The 14747-nt window shown below is 54.4% G+C and overlaps 1 protein-coding gene across 1 annotated transcript; it reads right to left on the bottom strand.

Moving 5' to 3' along the window:
• Positions 1–82: 82 nt before the first annotated feature.
• On the bottom strand, positions 83–10097 carry RNF126 (ring finger protein 126). Its single transcript, XM_080384167.1, has 9 exons — positions 9975–10097; positions 6322–6380; positions 4741–4804; positions 3956–4197; positions 2658–2726; positions 2503–2572; positions 2179–2272; positions 1606–1721; positions 83–1372 (listed from the first exon to the last, which is right to left on the bottom strand). Exons 1-9 carry the CDS (start codon positions 10047–10049, stop codon positions 1223–1225), a joined length of 939 nt encoding a protein of 312 aa, XP_080240293.1. The 5' UTR covers positions 10050–10097; the 3' UTR covers positions 83–1222.
• Positions 10098–14747: the final 4650 nt, after the last annotated feature.

Here is a 14747-nt window from a genome sequence, read left to right as displayed (position 1 = left end):
GTCACTGCCCGCTCTGGTCACATTCTTTTCATTCTCCAAGCTCCAGCTCTGTCACAGAAACCGAGTCACAAACACACCTGGATATTTGTCTCTCTCCTTTTTTAATCAGCTGTATTTTAAGTAGCTTTGAAATACATTTTTCTCCAAACTGTTGTTTTTCTCATATATTATTCGGTCACAATGATGTTTGGCTGGTCCTTGCTCTGATGCACGCCCAGTCCTGATGTCGACACAGTGGAAAAGTCTGCTCAGGCTGAGAGAAGGGCAGGACTGCAACGGGGAGAAGGTGTAAAAAATACAAAAGACCAGGCAAGGATGCTTTCAGTTGCAATCCTGCAGCCAACCGCTCAACGATTTGCAGGCTGGCAATGCACGTACGGGTGCTGGTCACGTCGGAGTCTGGTGCTCAGAGCTCACAGCATGCCTGCCTTGGGCACGCAGGAGGGCTTGGACAAGCCCAGCCTGGCCAGGGGTGACATGGGACGGCTCAGCACAGCAGTCTCCGGAGAGCTTACCCTGTAGTTTTCTTCAAATCATGCATAATGTCTCATTGAGCTGAAACGTCCGTTTATTTAACAGCAGTAATAATTTAAAATTATAAAAACCCTTTCAGTGTTGGGTATCAGAAGGGCAAGGTTATAACGAAAAATAAATGGGACTTGAGATGGGGATGGGAAGGATAACGGGGTCTATTTCAAGAGTTCATTTTTTCAGTGACAGCTATTGGCCCTCCCCAGCTGGAGATCCCGGGAGGGAGGCAGTATTATTACGCTTTCATTTTAAAGAATTCAATCTCCAAAGCAGAAGAGATAGCATCCAAGGGGAGGAGGAGCAAAAGAAATAAAGAAAGGAATCTTAAATTCAAAACCATACAAACAACCTTTCCATTCAGAATTGCAACCGCTAGCTCAGCACCTCGGGTTTCCCGTCTGTGGGGCGCAGCAGCCTTTCACTGCAATGGTTAAAAGTCCACGCGGCAAATGGATGTTTTTATTAATAGACAGAGCTCTTTCCCCCCCATCCCAGAACTTGAGGCTTCTCATCTCTGAAGGACCCAGAGTCTCCGTGTCGTCGGAACTCAAAATGGAATTCTGGGGGTGCTGCTTCCCCCTTGCTACCCTCCCCTCGCTCTGCTCTGGAAGCCCCTTTCGTTGCTTACGTTGGCTGGGGAGGGAGGAAGGACAAGGGACAGGGCCCCAGGGACAGAGGGTTGGATTAAGATTCATGAGTTGTTCGATGAGTTTTCATTACTTGGTGAGCTGGAGGAAGATGAGGAGGAGGAGGATGAGAAGTTCATCCCTGTGAGTCCTGGGGGGTTTGTGGCAGTGTTTTGTCCACTTAAGCTTTTCCGGCACACAGGACACGTGTCATGCTTTGGAGAGCAGACAAAAACAAAACAAGAAATATGGGAAATGGGATTAGAAACACGATACAGGAGCAGCACTCAAGGAAAAGGCTAGGATGACAATCCTTCCTCTGATCAAAGGCTGCTCACACTCAGGTCTTACCACAGAGGTATGAAAATATTTACAGAGGAGAACCGTACCACCAGAAAAAACACCCAAGTGCTACAAAACCCCAGCCACCCACTCGGGCGGCACTAACCTGTTCCAGCCAAGGGACTATACAGCTGTTGTGGAAAAGGTGATTGCAAGGTAACTGCCGGACGTTTTCACCGACTGTATAGTCTTCTTTACACACAGGACACTCTAACCCAGAATCTGTATCATAAAGAGAAACCAAGACACAGCTAAGCAATAAAGGAGCAAATGACACTCAAAACACCCAACTCTGTGTCCCATCACCTCTTCCCCTTCCCCCCATTGCTGCTTCACCCCTGCAGAGAGGAAAGCCTGTTGCTCTGCAGTCCCTGCTGCCATCACTCCACTTCTCGCTGCCCTGTGTTCGCTTCCTTGTTCCCTTCCCTTCTGCTTTTTCCATCTCTATCCACGCTGAACCTTCCAGAACTGTTTGCTTCCCCGGGGCAAATCCATCCAGTCTACACTATTTTTTGTGTGTGTGCGTGAGTATAACAGAGCAATAGTTCAGCTTTCTCCCCTCTCTGAAATGTTTTAGGCCTTGAAGGTATTAACAGACAAAATTAAAACCCCAAGAAAACGTTAAACAGAACTTCCACAGAGCTCTTTGTGAGCGATTCCCTGGAGGAGATATACATACCTACGTGTTCCTGTGCAATCTGTATGGTGGGGAGGGCCTGGATCTTTTCTTTGTCCGCTGGCGGCGGTCCAGTGTTTTCAAACTGATTTAGTAACTGAAAAAACAATGAGCCACAGAAGGCAGAAGGAAGACGTGAGCTCAGCAGCACACAGAATCTGTTCATTTATTGAACCAGGGCACCTGAACCCTGCACTGCCAGCACCACAGACCTTGTCTCCCACTCCTGCACCCTCAGTGTTTCACCCCCCTGCATCACAACGGGTGCAGACAATTGTGCAGCACTGCACAGGAGGATGGGAGACTCCATTATAACGCCAGTTTTACCTGTGTAATAATTGCATCCAAGCCGTTGGCACCCCATGCGTAGTCCATTGGATTTGAATGCAAGACTCCCCTTTAAGAATAAGAACAACGATTAAATTGGGCTGGGAGTATGAACAAGGACTCTGGGAGAAAAAGCAGTACATCTTCCAACTCACCAAGGACCTAGTCCTAGGTTTGGTATAGTTGTAGGCGCAATAATTCCATTAACCAGCTGCTGGATAATTCTGAAAGACAAGAAAACCAGGTTTATGTAAGAATTAGTGCCTGCTAGCTCCCAGCCCAGAAACCTGCCATGGAAGCAGTGGTTAAATAGGCTAAACACTGTCGCAGCATTGGGGAAAAGGAAAAATACCCTCTAGCAATTGCATCTTATGAACTGATTATTCATTGACAAAGGGAAGTTTCAATATTCTATTCGTACAGGGATAATTTCTGACGTGATGGCAAGCGGCTCTCCAGGATGCAGTTAAAGAAACATTAGTCTTGTTGTCCAGCGTTTGGTTTCCCCTCACACTGAGCACAACATTTTGGTAATACCTGGTAACAATGTCCTGGTTTCAGCTGAGATGGAGTTATTTTTCTTCTTAGTGGCTGGTGCAGTGCTATGTTTTGGACCTGGTGTGAGAACATGTCGGTAACACACTGGTGGGTTTAGCTGTTGCCAACTAATGTTTATACTAAGTCAAGGATTGTTCAGTTTCTCAGGCCCTGTCAGCAAGAAGGCTGGAGTGGCACAAGAAACTGGGAGGGGACACAGCTGGATCAGCAGACCCCAACCAGCCAAAGGGATATTCTGTACCACAGGATGACAAACGGAGTACACAAAGCTGGGGGAAGAAGGAACGGGGAGATGTTTGGAGTTACAGCGTTTGTCTTCCCAAGTAACGGTTACACATGACGGAGCCCTGTTTTCCTGGAGATGGCCGCACACCTGCCCACCCATGGTGAATGAATTCCTCTGTTTGCTTTGCTGGCATGCACGGCTTTTGCTTTACTTATTAAACCACTTTTATCTCAACCCATGTGTTTTCTCACTTTTACTCTTCCAACTCTCTCCCCTATCCCAGCACAGGGGAGCGAGCGAGCGGCTGCGCAGGGCTTAGTTGCTGGCCAGGTTAAACCACACCAACCAGCCAGAGAACACTTTCTCACTGCAGGTTTAACAGTTAAAACAGCCGCACTGTAGCCTGCACCACCGTGCTCAGGTGAAATGGCCCCTATAAACTCAAGGCAAGAGCGTGCCAACGGCTGCAGGCCCAGCTGAAGGCTGAGCGTCCAGCAGCGCGAGTTCACAGGGGCGAAGCTGGGCACCTACGGAAGAGTCACACCGGGCACCTCTGCTCAGGAGCAGTCTTTAAGGATCTGCTCCTGAAACTGACGAGAAAAAGGTAGAGGCTGATTTTTAGCTGACTCTCATCAGTGAAAAATAACGGGGCTTCGCCATTGCTCTCACCCTTCCAGCGTGGGAACTCCCTCGTGCCTGCCAGCGGCACGGCGGGTGGCGAGACGGGCTCGGGGCTGCCTTGCGCCGTATCGATGCCGAGACTGGTGCTCTCGCTCCCTCCGGTTCTCAGAGTCCCTGTTGTCCTCTGACTGCACATTGGACCCGAACGGAAACTCAAAGCTGTCATCAAAGATCCCGAAAGCAAACTGGCCATAGCCCTGCGGCAAGGTGAATAAGTGCTGATCCACATTCTGGGAGGGAGAGAGTTCAGAGAACGGATTGTAACAAAGAGAAATAGCTCTTAGCTTTCACGCCTGGTACTTCACCAGCCCTCCAACCAAGACTAGTCTCGTCAGATCCCCAGCAGCTCTCAAGCCTTGGCTGACATGGGTGGATCAGTGCACTCTCAGAAGCAGCTTAGTGAGGAACAGACACAGACTGAGACTACATATGAAGGTAAGAAATAACTACAGCTTCCCTGCTTTCTCTTTAGCTGCTGCATGTAACTGCTGCCTTTTAAGCTGAGGCTACTGCATAGCAACACACCCAGACAGCTCACTAAGTCCCAGCTTAGCCCCCTCACAACAAGAATAAGCTACAAGTCATGGTCCTATTAAAAACACACAGTAAAAATACGACACGTCGAGATTTCAGGAGCAGCACATGGATGATATTGATATCTCCTTTCCCAGACTTTGTTTAAATGTTTCCCAGATTATGACAATGTACAAGCAGAAAAATACTTCAACTCAATGGTAAAGCAGTAAGTGCTGGAAGAAATAGAGAGGACTTACCTCAAAAGGATGCCTGCTCTGATCACTGGCTGATGTAGAAGAGCTGGTTTCATTGTCAGCGTTCCTGTAAAGAATGAAGAGCATTGGGAAGCCTCGAAAGGGTGCTACAAAAAGATTTTCCCAGCAGAGGGGAGTGAGGGACACACCACAGGAAAACCTGACACCACAGCTGCTCAGTAATGGCACACAGAAAGCAACAGGTTCATTTCTCTGCGGAGCTGGAGTTCGAAGGGATCTCAGAGGTCTGGTCACCTTCCCCTCCACCCCGGGGCAGGGTCAGCTCCGCACTGAAACCAGGCTGCCTTCAGCTGCTGATTTTCTAATTGTTCACATCAGGTTTTGCTCTTCCCCCGGCTGCAACCTTCATTTCCCCACATCTTCACCCATGTCCCCCGACCCTTTTAGATTCTGATTTCACGAAGCTACAGAGAAGTGACTGAACCATGACATCAAGCAAGGATTCCCTGCACAATCCACCTCAAACAAATCAGCTAATCCTCGGGAGCACCAGGAAGGAAGACTTAAGGTCCGAACCCTGATCACTATGACCCAAACATGCTTAAGTCTAATCTTGAATCAAAGGAACTTCTCTATTGCAGCGGCACGTGACTCAATGGGACTGATTATTAGGAAAATTCTTCATGCTGTTCAGTTTCTGCTTTTGGAGAGTTGCAGGAACATTTACTGCTCAGCATCCAGGTCTACGCTTTGATGTTCATGGTACCAAAGAGCTAAGACTCAGCGATTACGCGACTCGCCCACGGTCACAGCATATCACCAAAGTTAGGATTAGCCAAGATTGATTTTCAGCCTCTAAGGCTGGTGTCGTCAGACCAAGTATTTCTTTGTCGGTACAGAAACCTCAGTCTGCAAAGATCAGCTCTCTCAGCGGGCAGCAACATGTGGCTGGCACACTCCCTGTGCAGCCCAGTGTGCCCTCACACGAACGCCCACCAACATGCTGCCTGACCCAAAGCCACTCACAACCAAGGTCCGGCAAATGTGCCTGGAACATTTCAAGACATTTCTTCTACTCTTGCCTGTTCTGACACTGCCAGAGAGCAGTCCCACTACTGAGTCAGCAGTAAAGCACGTGAATGCAGATCTCAGCTGCTCCAGTGCAGAGTCCAAAGTCTCAGTCAAAATGTTTCACCGTTCACACTCTAAACTAAGTTATTAAATTATATACTGAAGCATATGTACACTCTCCATTCCACAGACTCCTCTCTCAGGTTATCTCTGCCCTGATGATTCAAACCAGGTCAGAGCTGCCACACACCATGGGGAAAGCCTCTCTATTTCAATCTTTTTTTTGCTTGTTTGTTTTAAATCAACCCATTCCTCCCCACCCCTTACCAGCAACATGACACCCACCATTCCCATGGCTGATTTACCTGTAGATGCAAACTATGCAAATTAAGCACTATATACCCACAGTGATGAAAGACGAGCCAAGTATCAGGCAGAAGTAATAAAAATGGTGTATTTAGTATCCAACGTTGCCTTTTAACTAGAGGAAAAGGAAAAAAAGCAAAGCAGACTAAGTTCACGCTAGCAATAGCCTTTGGGGCAGCACATTACCTTGGCTCTTCAGGAAGTTCTTCAATAAAACCAGATTCACACCGTGGGCAAATATAGTCCTACAGGAGAAGAAATACTGAATGAGAAAAGAAAGTGTGATAGGGTGGAAGAGTCCTGCAGCTCCTCGTTCCAAGTGCATGCCACAATCACAGAGCCAAAAAGACCCCAAATCACTGATATTTGCCTTCACCAGACTAACGAGGCAAATTGTTAAGCCTGAGCCTGTTTGGAACTTGGCTTTAGAAAAGATTTGGATAACGCTAATTAATCCCCAGTATAGACAAAGCATTAGATAACATCTGATGTAGTTCTGGGTGAAGTGAAAGCAAAATCACCGGCCTTCCCAAAAGACCAGCAATCAAACATTAGATTTTAAATCGCTGCGTGTTTTGGGGGCCCATCCCCACCCCCTCAAAGGGCCAAATGAAAGAAACTAGAAGGGGATTGCAGCACAGGCTAATCAGGGTGTCACTGTCGCTTAGAAAGGGCTGAATGGAAAGCTGTTACTAGTGTCATCCGGGGTTCACACCACACAGAGGTCAAGGAGACACAAGAGGGTCATTCTGCAACACACAATACCAGAATTTTACACTCCCACGCTCAATGCTCATTACAGAAAGCTACTGCCACCCTTGTAGCCTTTAACACCGAGTATGTTGGAAGAAACAGCCTGTGTGTGCAGAAACACATGGGATTCCTCAGGAGCACGCACAGTTGCTTTTCCTCACAATTCCTGGCATTAGCGAAGAATTTATACTCCACAGTTTTCTAGCTTTGGGGTTTACTGCGAGCAGCAGCCCAGAACGCTCGAGATCCTGAAAGGAAATTACTTCACTTTTCAGTGCTCGAGAACAAGTAGCACCACACAGCACCGCTGAGTCAGAAGAGGAAGCAACAGACCCCATACCTAACTCCAACCACGGCCGAGGCGGAACAACCACCGCAGGGAAACACAACCACTCCAAACCCCGCACTGGCAAAGCCAGGCTCAGCGTGGAAGAAATTTAAGATCTAAAAATAACGTTCCTTCCCTTTACTACTGCTACGTTCGAACGGGCACAGGCCCTTAAAGTCAACAGATTCACCAACAGAGGAGAGGATGCCAGTCACGTGCATTCGCTCTGATAAGACATCTGGCATCGCTCCTCCAGCCACCCCAAAAAAACCCCGATAAGGTCCCAGCTCAAGGCAGCAACGCCAGCAATCCAGTCCACGCTGCCCCTGCCTGCCCAGCAAGATAAGGAAGCAGCAAGCACCAAGACCTAGAAACAGACTCAGAGAAGTTGCTGCTCCCTCTTCTGCACGGGACTTGTTAGATGTGTGATTGTGAAACAACTAAGTCTAATTTACACAACGTTTATGTTTTCTAGAAGATTTCTACACCACGCAAGTTCTTCTCAAAGTTGGTTACCAGCACACAGGAACTCCTGTGATGAGCATAGAAAATTAGATCCACTGCTCTGCCTCTGAAATACCCCCTTACTGGTTTACCTCCCACCAGTACGCCACGGGGTAGATTATATTAAGGCAGCCACAGTCGAGCAGTGAGCAACTTACTTCTCTCAACTCTCCTGTTTAAGGGAGGCTTTTGTGTGTGTGTGCTTACAGACAACTCTGAACAGAGGGATCAGCAAATTCCTCTGCAGCTGGAACAGCACAAATGTCAACGTTTGTTGTTTCTCAGGCTGTTTGAATCACTCCTTTTGCAGCACACGCTACGGTACCTCCTGTAGCTTGCTCTGCAAACAGCAAGTGAAACTGAGGGAACTTGGACCCTCAAAATAAGTTCATTAATGAGCAATTAACTTGACCTGAATCAACAAAAGCAGTCGTCCTCTCCCCACTACAGTTCAGCGTGTTCACTACCAGATGTGCTCTTCTGGCACAAGCCCAACACGGGGCATTTAAACAAAAAATAAACGACCGATATTTCTAGGTTACAACCTTCAGCTCCTGCGCCACTTTCTCCAGCCTGTCTGTGTATTTAGCAGGAGCATTATCAAGAGTTTTGTCCTCAGGCTTACACACAAGCTGTGAGATTTACCAGCAAGGCCTAACCTCCCCTAACCAGTAAGACCCAACGGAGAGGGCGAAAGGACAAACAGCACAGTCACAAAACCAAACTGACTGCAAAGTCTGACCGACCACGGCAGAGACACCTGTGCTCACAATCAGGTGACTTTTAAAATTCAATAAACGTTAACAAAAAGCGATGCCTTATTCTGACAGACGCTGCAAAAAGTTTCAGAACAAATAGAGAGACTGTCAGGATCCTCCAAATCGAATTTAACATCTCGCAACGTTTGGCAGGCGAGCAACAGAAAATCCAGCCGTGACCTACCACTATGTTTTAGCCAGTTCCTTTCCAACAACCGGTACTCCTTTTCTACCCACGTCAGGAAAACGTGACTCCTTACAGGCCAGGGTTTTACTCAGCAGTTAAAGCACACCTGCTCATGCACTGCACCTAGCCTACAAAGCCCTTCTGCATTAGCGAGTGGAAACGGTGTACGTATCATTTGTACACTCGTCTACGCCTTAGATATTATCACCTCTGAAGCTCTTCTCATGCTCATTTAAATCCTACTGAAAAGAAACAAAAAAGAAACCCCTTCGTTATCCCACGGAGCTTCAGTTCGCTCCAGACAAAGACGTGGGGTCATGGTGCCCGAGCCAGGGGGTGTTGGAGCCCTCAGCCGGCTGGAGGTGGGGGGGGCGAGGGAAGCATGGGGCTGAGGAGGGGCTGCTGCAGGCTGGGACCCCCATCCTCCCACCCTCCAAGGCACGGCTGCCCAGCAGGCTGGTGCACACACACACCCACAACCCAGCAGACCCCCCACAACAGGCCCAGGCAGGGCAGCGAGCCCCCTCCCACCCCCCCAGCCCCAGCTCCTTCCCTCAGCCACAGTGCGCCCCCCTCCTGCGGAGCCCCCCCAGCCCCTCCTAACACCCCCCCTCGAATCCCAACTACCACACACACAACCGCCCACCCCCAGGGCCCTCACCCCTCCTGATGCCCCCCCCCCCGAACCCCAACTTACCACCCCCAGGGCCCTCACCCCTCCTGACTTCCCCCCCCCCGAACCCCAACTTACCACCCCAGAACCTCCCACCCCCAGGGCCCTCACCCCTCCTGACTGCCCCCCCCCCACCCCAACTTACCACCCCCAGAGCCCTCACCTCTCCTAAACGCCCCCCCAACCCCAACTACCACACACAGAACTGCCCCCCACCCAGGGCCCGAACCCTCCCCCGAACCCCAACTACCACACACGCAACCGCCCACCCCCAGGGCCCACCCCGAACCCTTCCTAACGCCCCCCCCGAACCGCAACGACCACACACTCAACCGCTTCCCCCCCCCCCCCCCAGTGACCCTCATCCCCCTCCCTCCTAACGGCCCCCCCCGAACCCCAACGACCACGCACACAACCGCCCACCCCCAGGGCCCTCACCCCCACCCCCCACATCGCCCCCGAGCTCCCCCGGTCCTGCCCGCCCTGAGGGCCCGCTCCCCCTCAGGCCCCCCCGCTCCCCCTCAGGCCCCACCCCCACGTGCCCAGCCCCCCCGGGCCCTCACCCCCACCCCGTCCCGCGCCCCCGGCCCCCCCTACCCCGCCCCATCCCACGGCCGGGACCCCAGCCCCGCTCACAGGCAGGCGCGGGGCGATCTCGGCCGAACAGCAGTGGCAGAAGAACCGTCCCGGCTGCGCTGAAGCCTCCGCCATCTTCCCACCCCCCCCCCGCCGCCTCACCCCGCCCCGCCCAGCGACGCGCGGCGCAGGCGACGGCGGCCGAGCACGGACAAGCGCGGGCGCGGCGGCCGAAACGCGGAGTGGCGGAGGCGGGCGCTCCGGGGCGGGGCTTGCGGAGGGGGCGGGGCTTGCGGAGGAGGGGGCGGTGGCCCGTTAGCCCGAGGCGCCGCGGCTGGGGGCCCGATCCTGGGGTCCCGGGGTGCCGGCCCCCGCCCCCCTTCCGATCCCCCGGGGCTGGAGCCTGGCAGCTGCCTGAGCCTTCCCGGCGCCCCACGGCCTGGCCGGGGCGGGGGGGCTGGGGGGGGAGCAGGCCTGAGAGGGAGGGGGGGGTCCTGGTGAGGAAGAGCGGGAGGGGGCTGCAGCTGACACCTGCCCAGTGCGTCCGTGTCCCTGCGTTTGTTCCCATTCCTGGGGGTTTTTTTCCCCTTATTTTTCAATAAAACTGTGGGAAGGGGGCTTTACAATGTCAGCTCAAAAGCGGAATTGTTTCTTTTTTTTTTTTTTATAAGAGGGGGAAAAAGATGGGGAGAGCTTGAGCCCCCCCCCCTAAAAAAAAAAAAAAAGTTTTTTTCCAGTGAAAATCCCCAGATTTGCTTAAAGTTTCAGCAGCCCCAAAGGGAGGTGAATTCCCTGTCAGCAGAAGCCTCACAGGTTTCCCAACCCCCCCGCCACTGGCGGGTGCTGGGGGGGCTTTGGGGGTGACAGCGCTGTCCCCCCACCGGCTGAGCCCCCCGCAGCACCTGGGGCACGGGCACGGCCCCGTCACCCTGGGCTGAGAGCTCTGGGGGGCTTGTGGGGAGCACAGGGTCCTATGGGGGTCCCTGGCCCCAGGGCAGCAGGTTAGGGGGGTTCTGCACGGTGGGGCTATGAGGTTTGGGGGTGGCGGGGCTGCGGGGTGCCCACCACCCGTGGCACCAGACCCGCTTCCAGCAGGTGGCATCTTCAGCCCAGGTTTTGCTGCTCCGGCTCTTTCGGGTGCTGGAGCCGATGGGTGTGTGTATGTGGATTTGTGAAGCAGCTCAGGAATTCTGCTGGAGAGCAAAGCTCAGGGATGCTCCCTCCAAAGGTCTCCTCTCCCTGGGCGTGCCAGCGGCCGGGGCACTGGGGACAGGGACAGGGCACAGGGGACAGGGCACGGGGCACTGGGGACAGGGGACAGGGCACTGGGGACAAGGCACGGGGGGTGGGGGACAGGGCACAGAGGATGGGGGACAGGGCACAGGGGACAAGGCACTGGGGACAGGGCACAGGGCACAGGGGACAGGGGATGAGGGACAGGGGACAGGGGATGGGTGAGATGCTGTAAACGGGGCACTGGTGGGAAACGGCAGTGTAACGGCTCTGCTTGGTAAGCGGTCTGTGACTTCTGGAAGGGTTTGGTCATTGTGTGGAAATTGCAACTGTGGGACAACTCTGCAGTTGTTTATTTGCTGATTGATGATCCCAGCTGTTGATAAGATGCGTTAGCAATGATTTACAGCCCATGAGGAAACTGCTTCCCAGTCTTGTAACTCCTTGATTCGGGAGGTGGGTCTAGACAGCCTGGCGTGGGCCAGCGCCAGAGCCAGACAGAGCCCGGGCACCCGCAGAGCAGCGCCCGTGGTCCTGGATGGGGCATCTCCCACCCCACAGTGCTGTTCCCGTTCCCTTCCCTGCTGAGGACGTGGCCGCGGACGCGTTCCTCCTTGCCCCGTTTGACGGTCGGAGAACAAGTTGCCACTTGATCAAATGGGTGCCGGGTGCCTGTGGGATGGGGAGGGAAGGATCCGGCTCCACTGACTTTGGCCCTCTGGAATTCCCTGACGCAGGAGCTGTGGAAGCTGAACGTGGCAACACTCGTCAGGATGCAAATGGCAACGGATATTCATGCACGTGGAGATAAAGGCGGGCAGAGCGGCCTGCTGCTCCAACACCTCCAGCACGAAGCAGTCGAGAAGACCCCCCACCACGAGCCCCTCGGCTCATTGGGATGCGCTTGTGCAGGGAGGGGCGGCTCAGGATGGGGAGCCTCCGTTGTGGGGCCGCCTCGGGACTTGGGGAGCCCCTGGTCGGGCAGAAAGCTCCTTGTTAGGACTGCAGCTCCTCCGTGCCTCACAGCCTGCAGCCCCCAGGCTCACACAGAGCCCCCTGCCCAGCCCTCAGCCCTCCGCATCCCTGATGCTGAGCATGGAGAGGGCATCCCACCCAAGAGCCCTTCTCCAGAGCGTGATGTTCCCGCTGCCCCTGAGCAGCCCCGTGCCCTGCCTTCAGCCCTGTGGGGCACACGAGGGTTCCTGGGCAGGCGCACCCCATCTCTGCCGTCACTCAGGCAGGGGCTGCGCAACGCAGGAATTGGGTTTCTGGACTTGGGTGTCCCCTGTCTGCCTGCTGCCTGCACCGGGTCTGGTCAGGAGTAAATTTGAGTCACCCCGGGAAGCCAGTAGCCAGGGAGGGTTTTCCCACGGTGCTGCAGAAAGAAGGGAACTGCACCCTCTTCCCAGAGCACTGACGAAGAGGTGACACCTCCCGAATTGGTATCGATTCATCGTTAGACAGCGCCTGCTCCCTGAGCAGCCGGGCGGGCAAAGTGGCCATCCCCGCTCCGGGAGAGCAGGCGGGAAAGAGGGAAGGTTTTGGCCAAGGGCAGCGGAAAATGTCCTGGGCTTGTTGTTATCCAAGGGGATGGGATGGGGTGGGAGGCTCCTCCGGCAGCTGAGTCACAATCCCACCTGGGCTACGCCATGGAGGGGGACAGTTGCCTCTCTGCGATCCCTGATGGAGCTCGCAGGGACCTGTGGGTGCGCTGGCCTCTGCCACAAACCCTGCGGGTGCCCGGCAGCAGAGGGGGCAGGGGGCAGGGGGTCCCCCTTGCCAGCCGCGGGCTGGGGTGGCAGCTGGGGCTTTGTAAGAAAGGTGAAAAAAAAACCCCAGTACTACTCTGGACTGTGCTGGTGTCAGGAGGAGGGAGCGGTGGGTGCCCCGTGGGGCTGTCCGCGGTGCCCCCGGTACCCACCATCCCCAGGGCAGGGAGAGACCCCGGCAGCCCGAGTGGATGCAATGGAGGTTTGTCGAGCCCCACTCCCGCGGCACCCGCTGCTGCCACTGGCATTGCCCGGGCCGTGGGTGTAGGCGATGAGCTCACGTCCTGAGACGTGACTTAATTCAGACAGTGCCACCGTGCCAGCTGCTGGCGAGGGGCAGCCGCGGGCTGCGGCTCTGGCACCAGCACGTGTGTGTGTGAGTGTGTGTGCACGTGTGTGTGTGTGAGAGAGAGTGTGCGTGCATGCGTGTGTGTGTCTGTGTGTGTGCATGTGTGTGTGCATGCGTGTGTGTCTGTGTCTGTGTGTGTCTGTCTGTGTGTGCATCTGTGTGTCTGTGTGTGCGTGCATGTGTCTGTCTCTTGTCTGTGTGTCTGTGTGTCTGTGTGTCTGTGTGTCTGTGTGTGTGTGTCTGTGCGCATGTGTCTGTGTGTGTGTGTGCGTATATGTGTGTGCATGTGTGTGTCTGTGTGTCTGTGTCCGTGTGTACGCGTTCATGTGTGTGTCTGTGTGTGTGCGCGCATGCATGCACGTGCACGTGCCCCGAGCGCCCCGTCCCAGTGGGAGCCAAAGCACCGTCTGGCCAAGACTCATCCCGTGGCACCAGCTCGGTGTGCGCCGGCTGCGCAGTGTCCAGTTCCCGTGGTCAGCACCAGGCAGAGCCCATCGCTGGGTTGGCCCCACACCAGTGTGTCCCACCGGGAGCACCATGGGCTCGGGGTAAATCCTGCTGGTTTGCTGATCTGCAGCTTTCAGATAAACCCAGACACACGGGTGTTGCTGCCGGCAGCCGTGGCATTGCACGGCGTGATGCCGATGGTGCTCCTCCTGTGCGGGCACTGCGCTCCTGGGGGTCTGCTGAAGCCCTGGAGTCTCTGGCTCGTCGTGTTTCCTATGGGGGGGCACAGAGGCGCGGGTGGCAATGCTTAAACCCAGACCTGGCTGCACTCTGCAGCCCTGCAGGCTCCTGCCTCGCAGGGCCGGGGGCAGGCAGCGCTTTTGGCAGATCCTGGCCACTTTGGGTGCAGCCTCCATCTTTGCTGCCAGCTCCCCAGTGACTCGGACCAGTCATTTTCTAAAAGGTCTTGGCCTCTGGGTCTTGTGCTCTTCAATAAAGCGGTCACTGTAGCTCAAGCCCACTCACTGCCTGGCTGGGGGGGTCTGGGGACAGCTCTGAGCACGGGCTCCGTCCCAGGCTCTGCCTTCAGCCCTTGAAAGCACAAGCACCTCCTGGAGCCGGAGCAGCTTTCCAGCACGGTTCCTGCCAAGTGAGAATAACTGGTGCAGCTGGTCTCCCCGCTCCCCTCCACCCCACATTATATATAATTGCCTATTTTAATTAATAAATTGGAGGCCACTCAAAGGAAAGCGGCAAGATTTGTTACAAACACTGCAGGGATTGTCTGCCAGCCCCGAGCCAGTCATGTCACGGCGGATTTGAATCGGTCTCCCTTTGAATTCACTCACAGACAGATCAGGAGATTTACATCCCCCACCTCGTCTCCCGGAGCCTTGCACCTCCAGGCTGCAGGTCCGGATCCCGCCCTGGCAGTTATCCCGCAGCTCCTGATAACCTGCGAGCAGCGGGCGCGGGCTGAGCCCTGTCCTTGCCACCGCGGGGCTGTGAGGTCCAAGGGATGCTGGCGGTGTGTGG

This window comes from Falco punctatus (assembly GCF_963210335.1).
Source record: "Falco punctatus genome assembly, chromosome: 4".
NCBI classification, from domain to species: domain Eukaryota; kingdom Metazoa; phylum Chordata; class Aves; order Falconiformes; family Falconidae; genus Falco; species Falco punctatus.
This window is presented reverse-complemented; position numbering and strand designations above follow the sequence as displayed.

Coding starts and splice junctions, on each gene's coding strand:
- RNF126 (XM_080384167.1), bottom strand. CDS start 10,049: ATGGCGGAGGCTTCAGCGCAGCCGGGACGGTTCTTCTGCCACTGCTGT. Junction 2,273..2,502: donor TGGATGCAATTATTACACAG/GTAAAACTGGCG, acceptor TTGTTTTTTCAG/TTACTAAATCAGTTTGAAAA. Junction 1,373..1,605: donor TAGTCCCTTGGCTGGAACAG/GTTAGTGCCGCC, acceptor TGCTCTCCAAAG/CATGACACGTGTCCTGTGTG.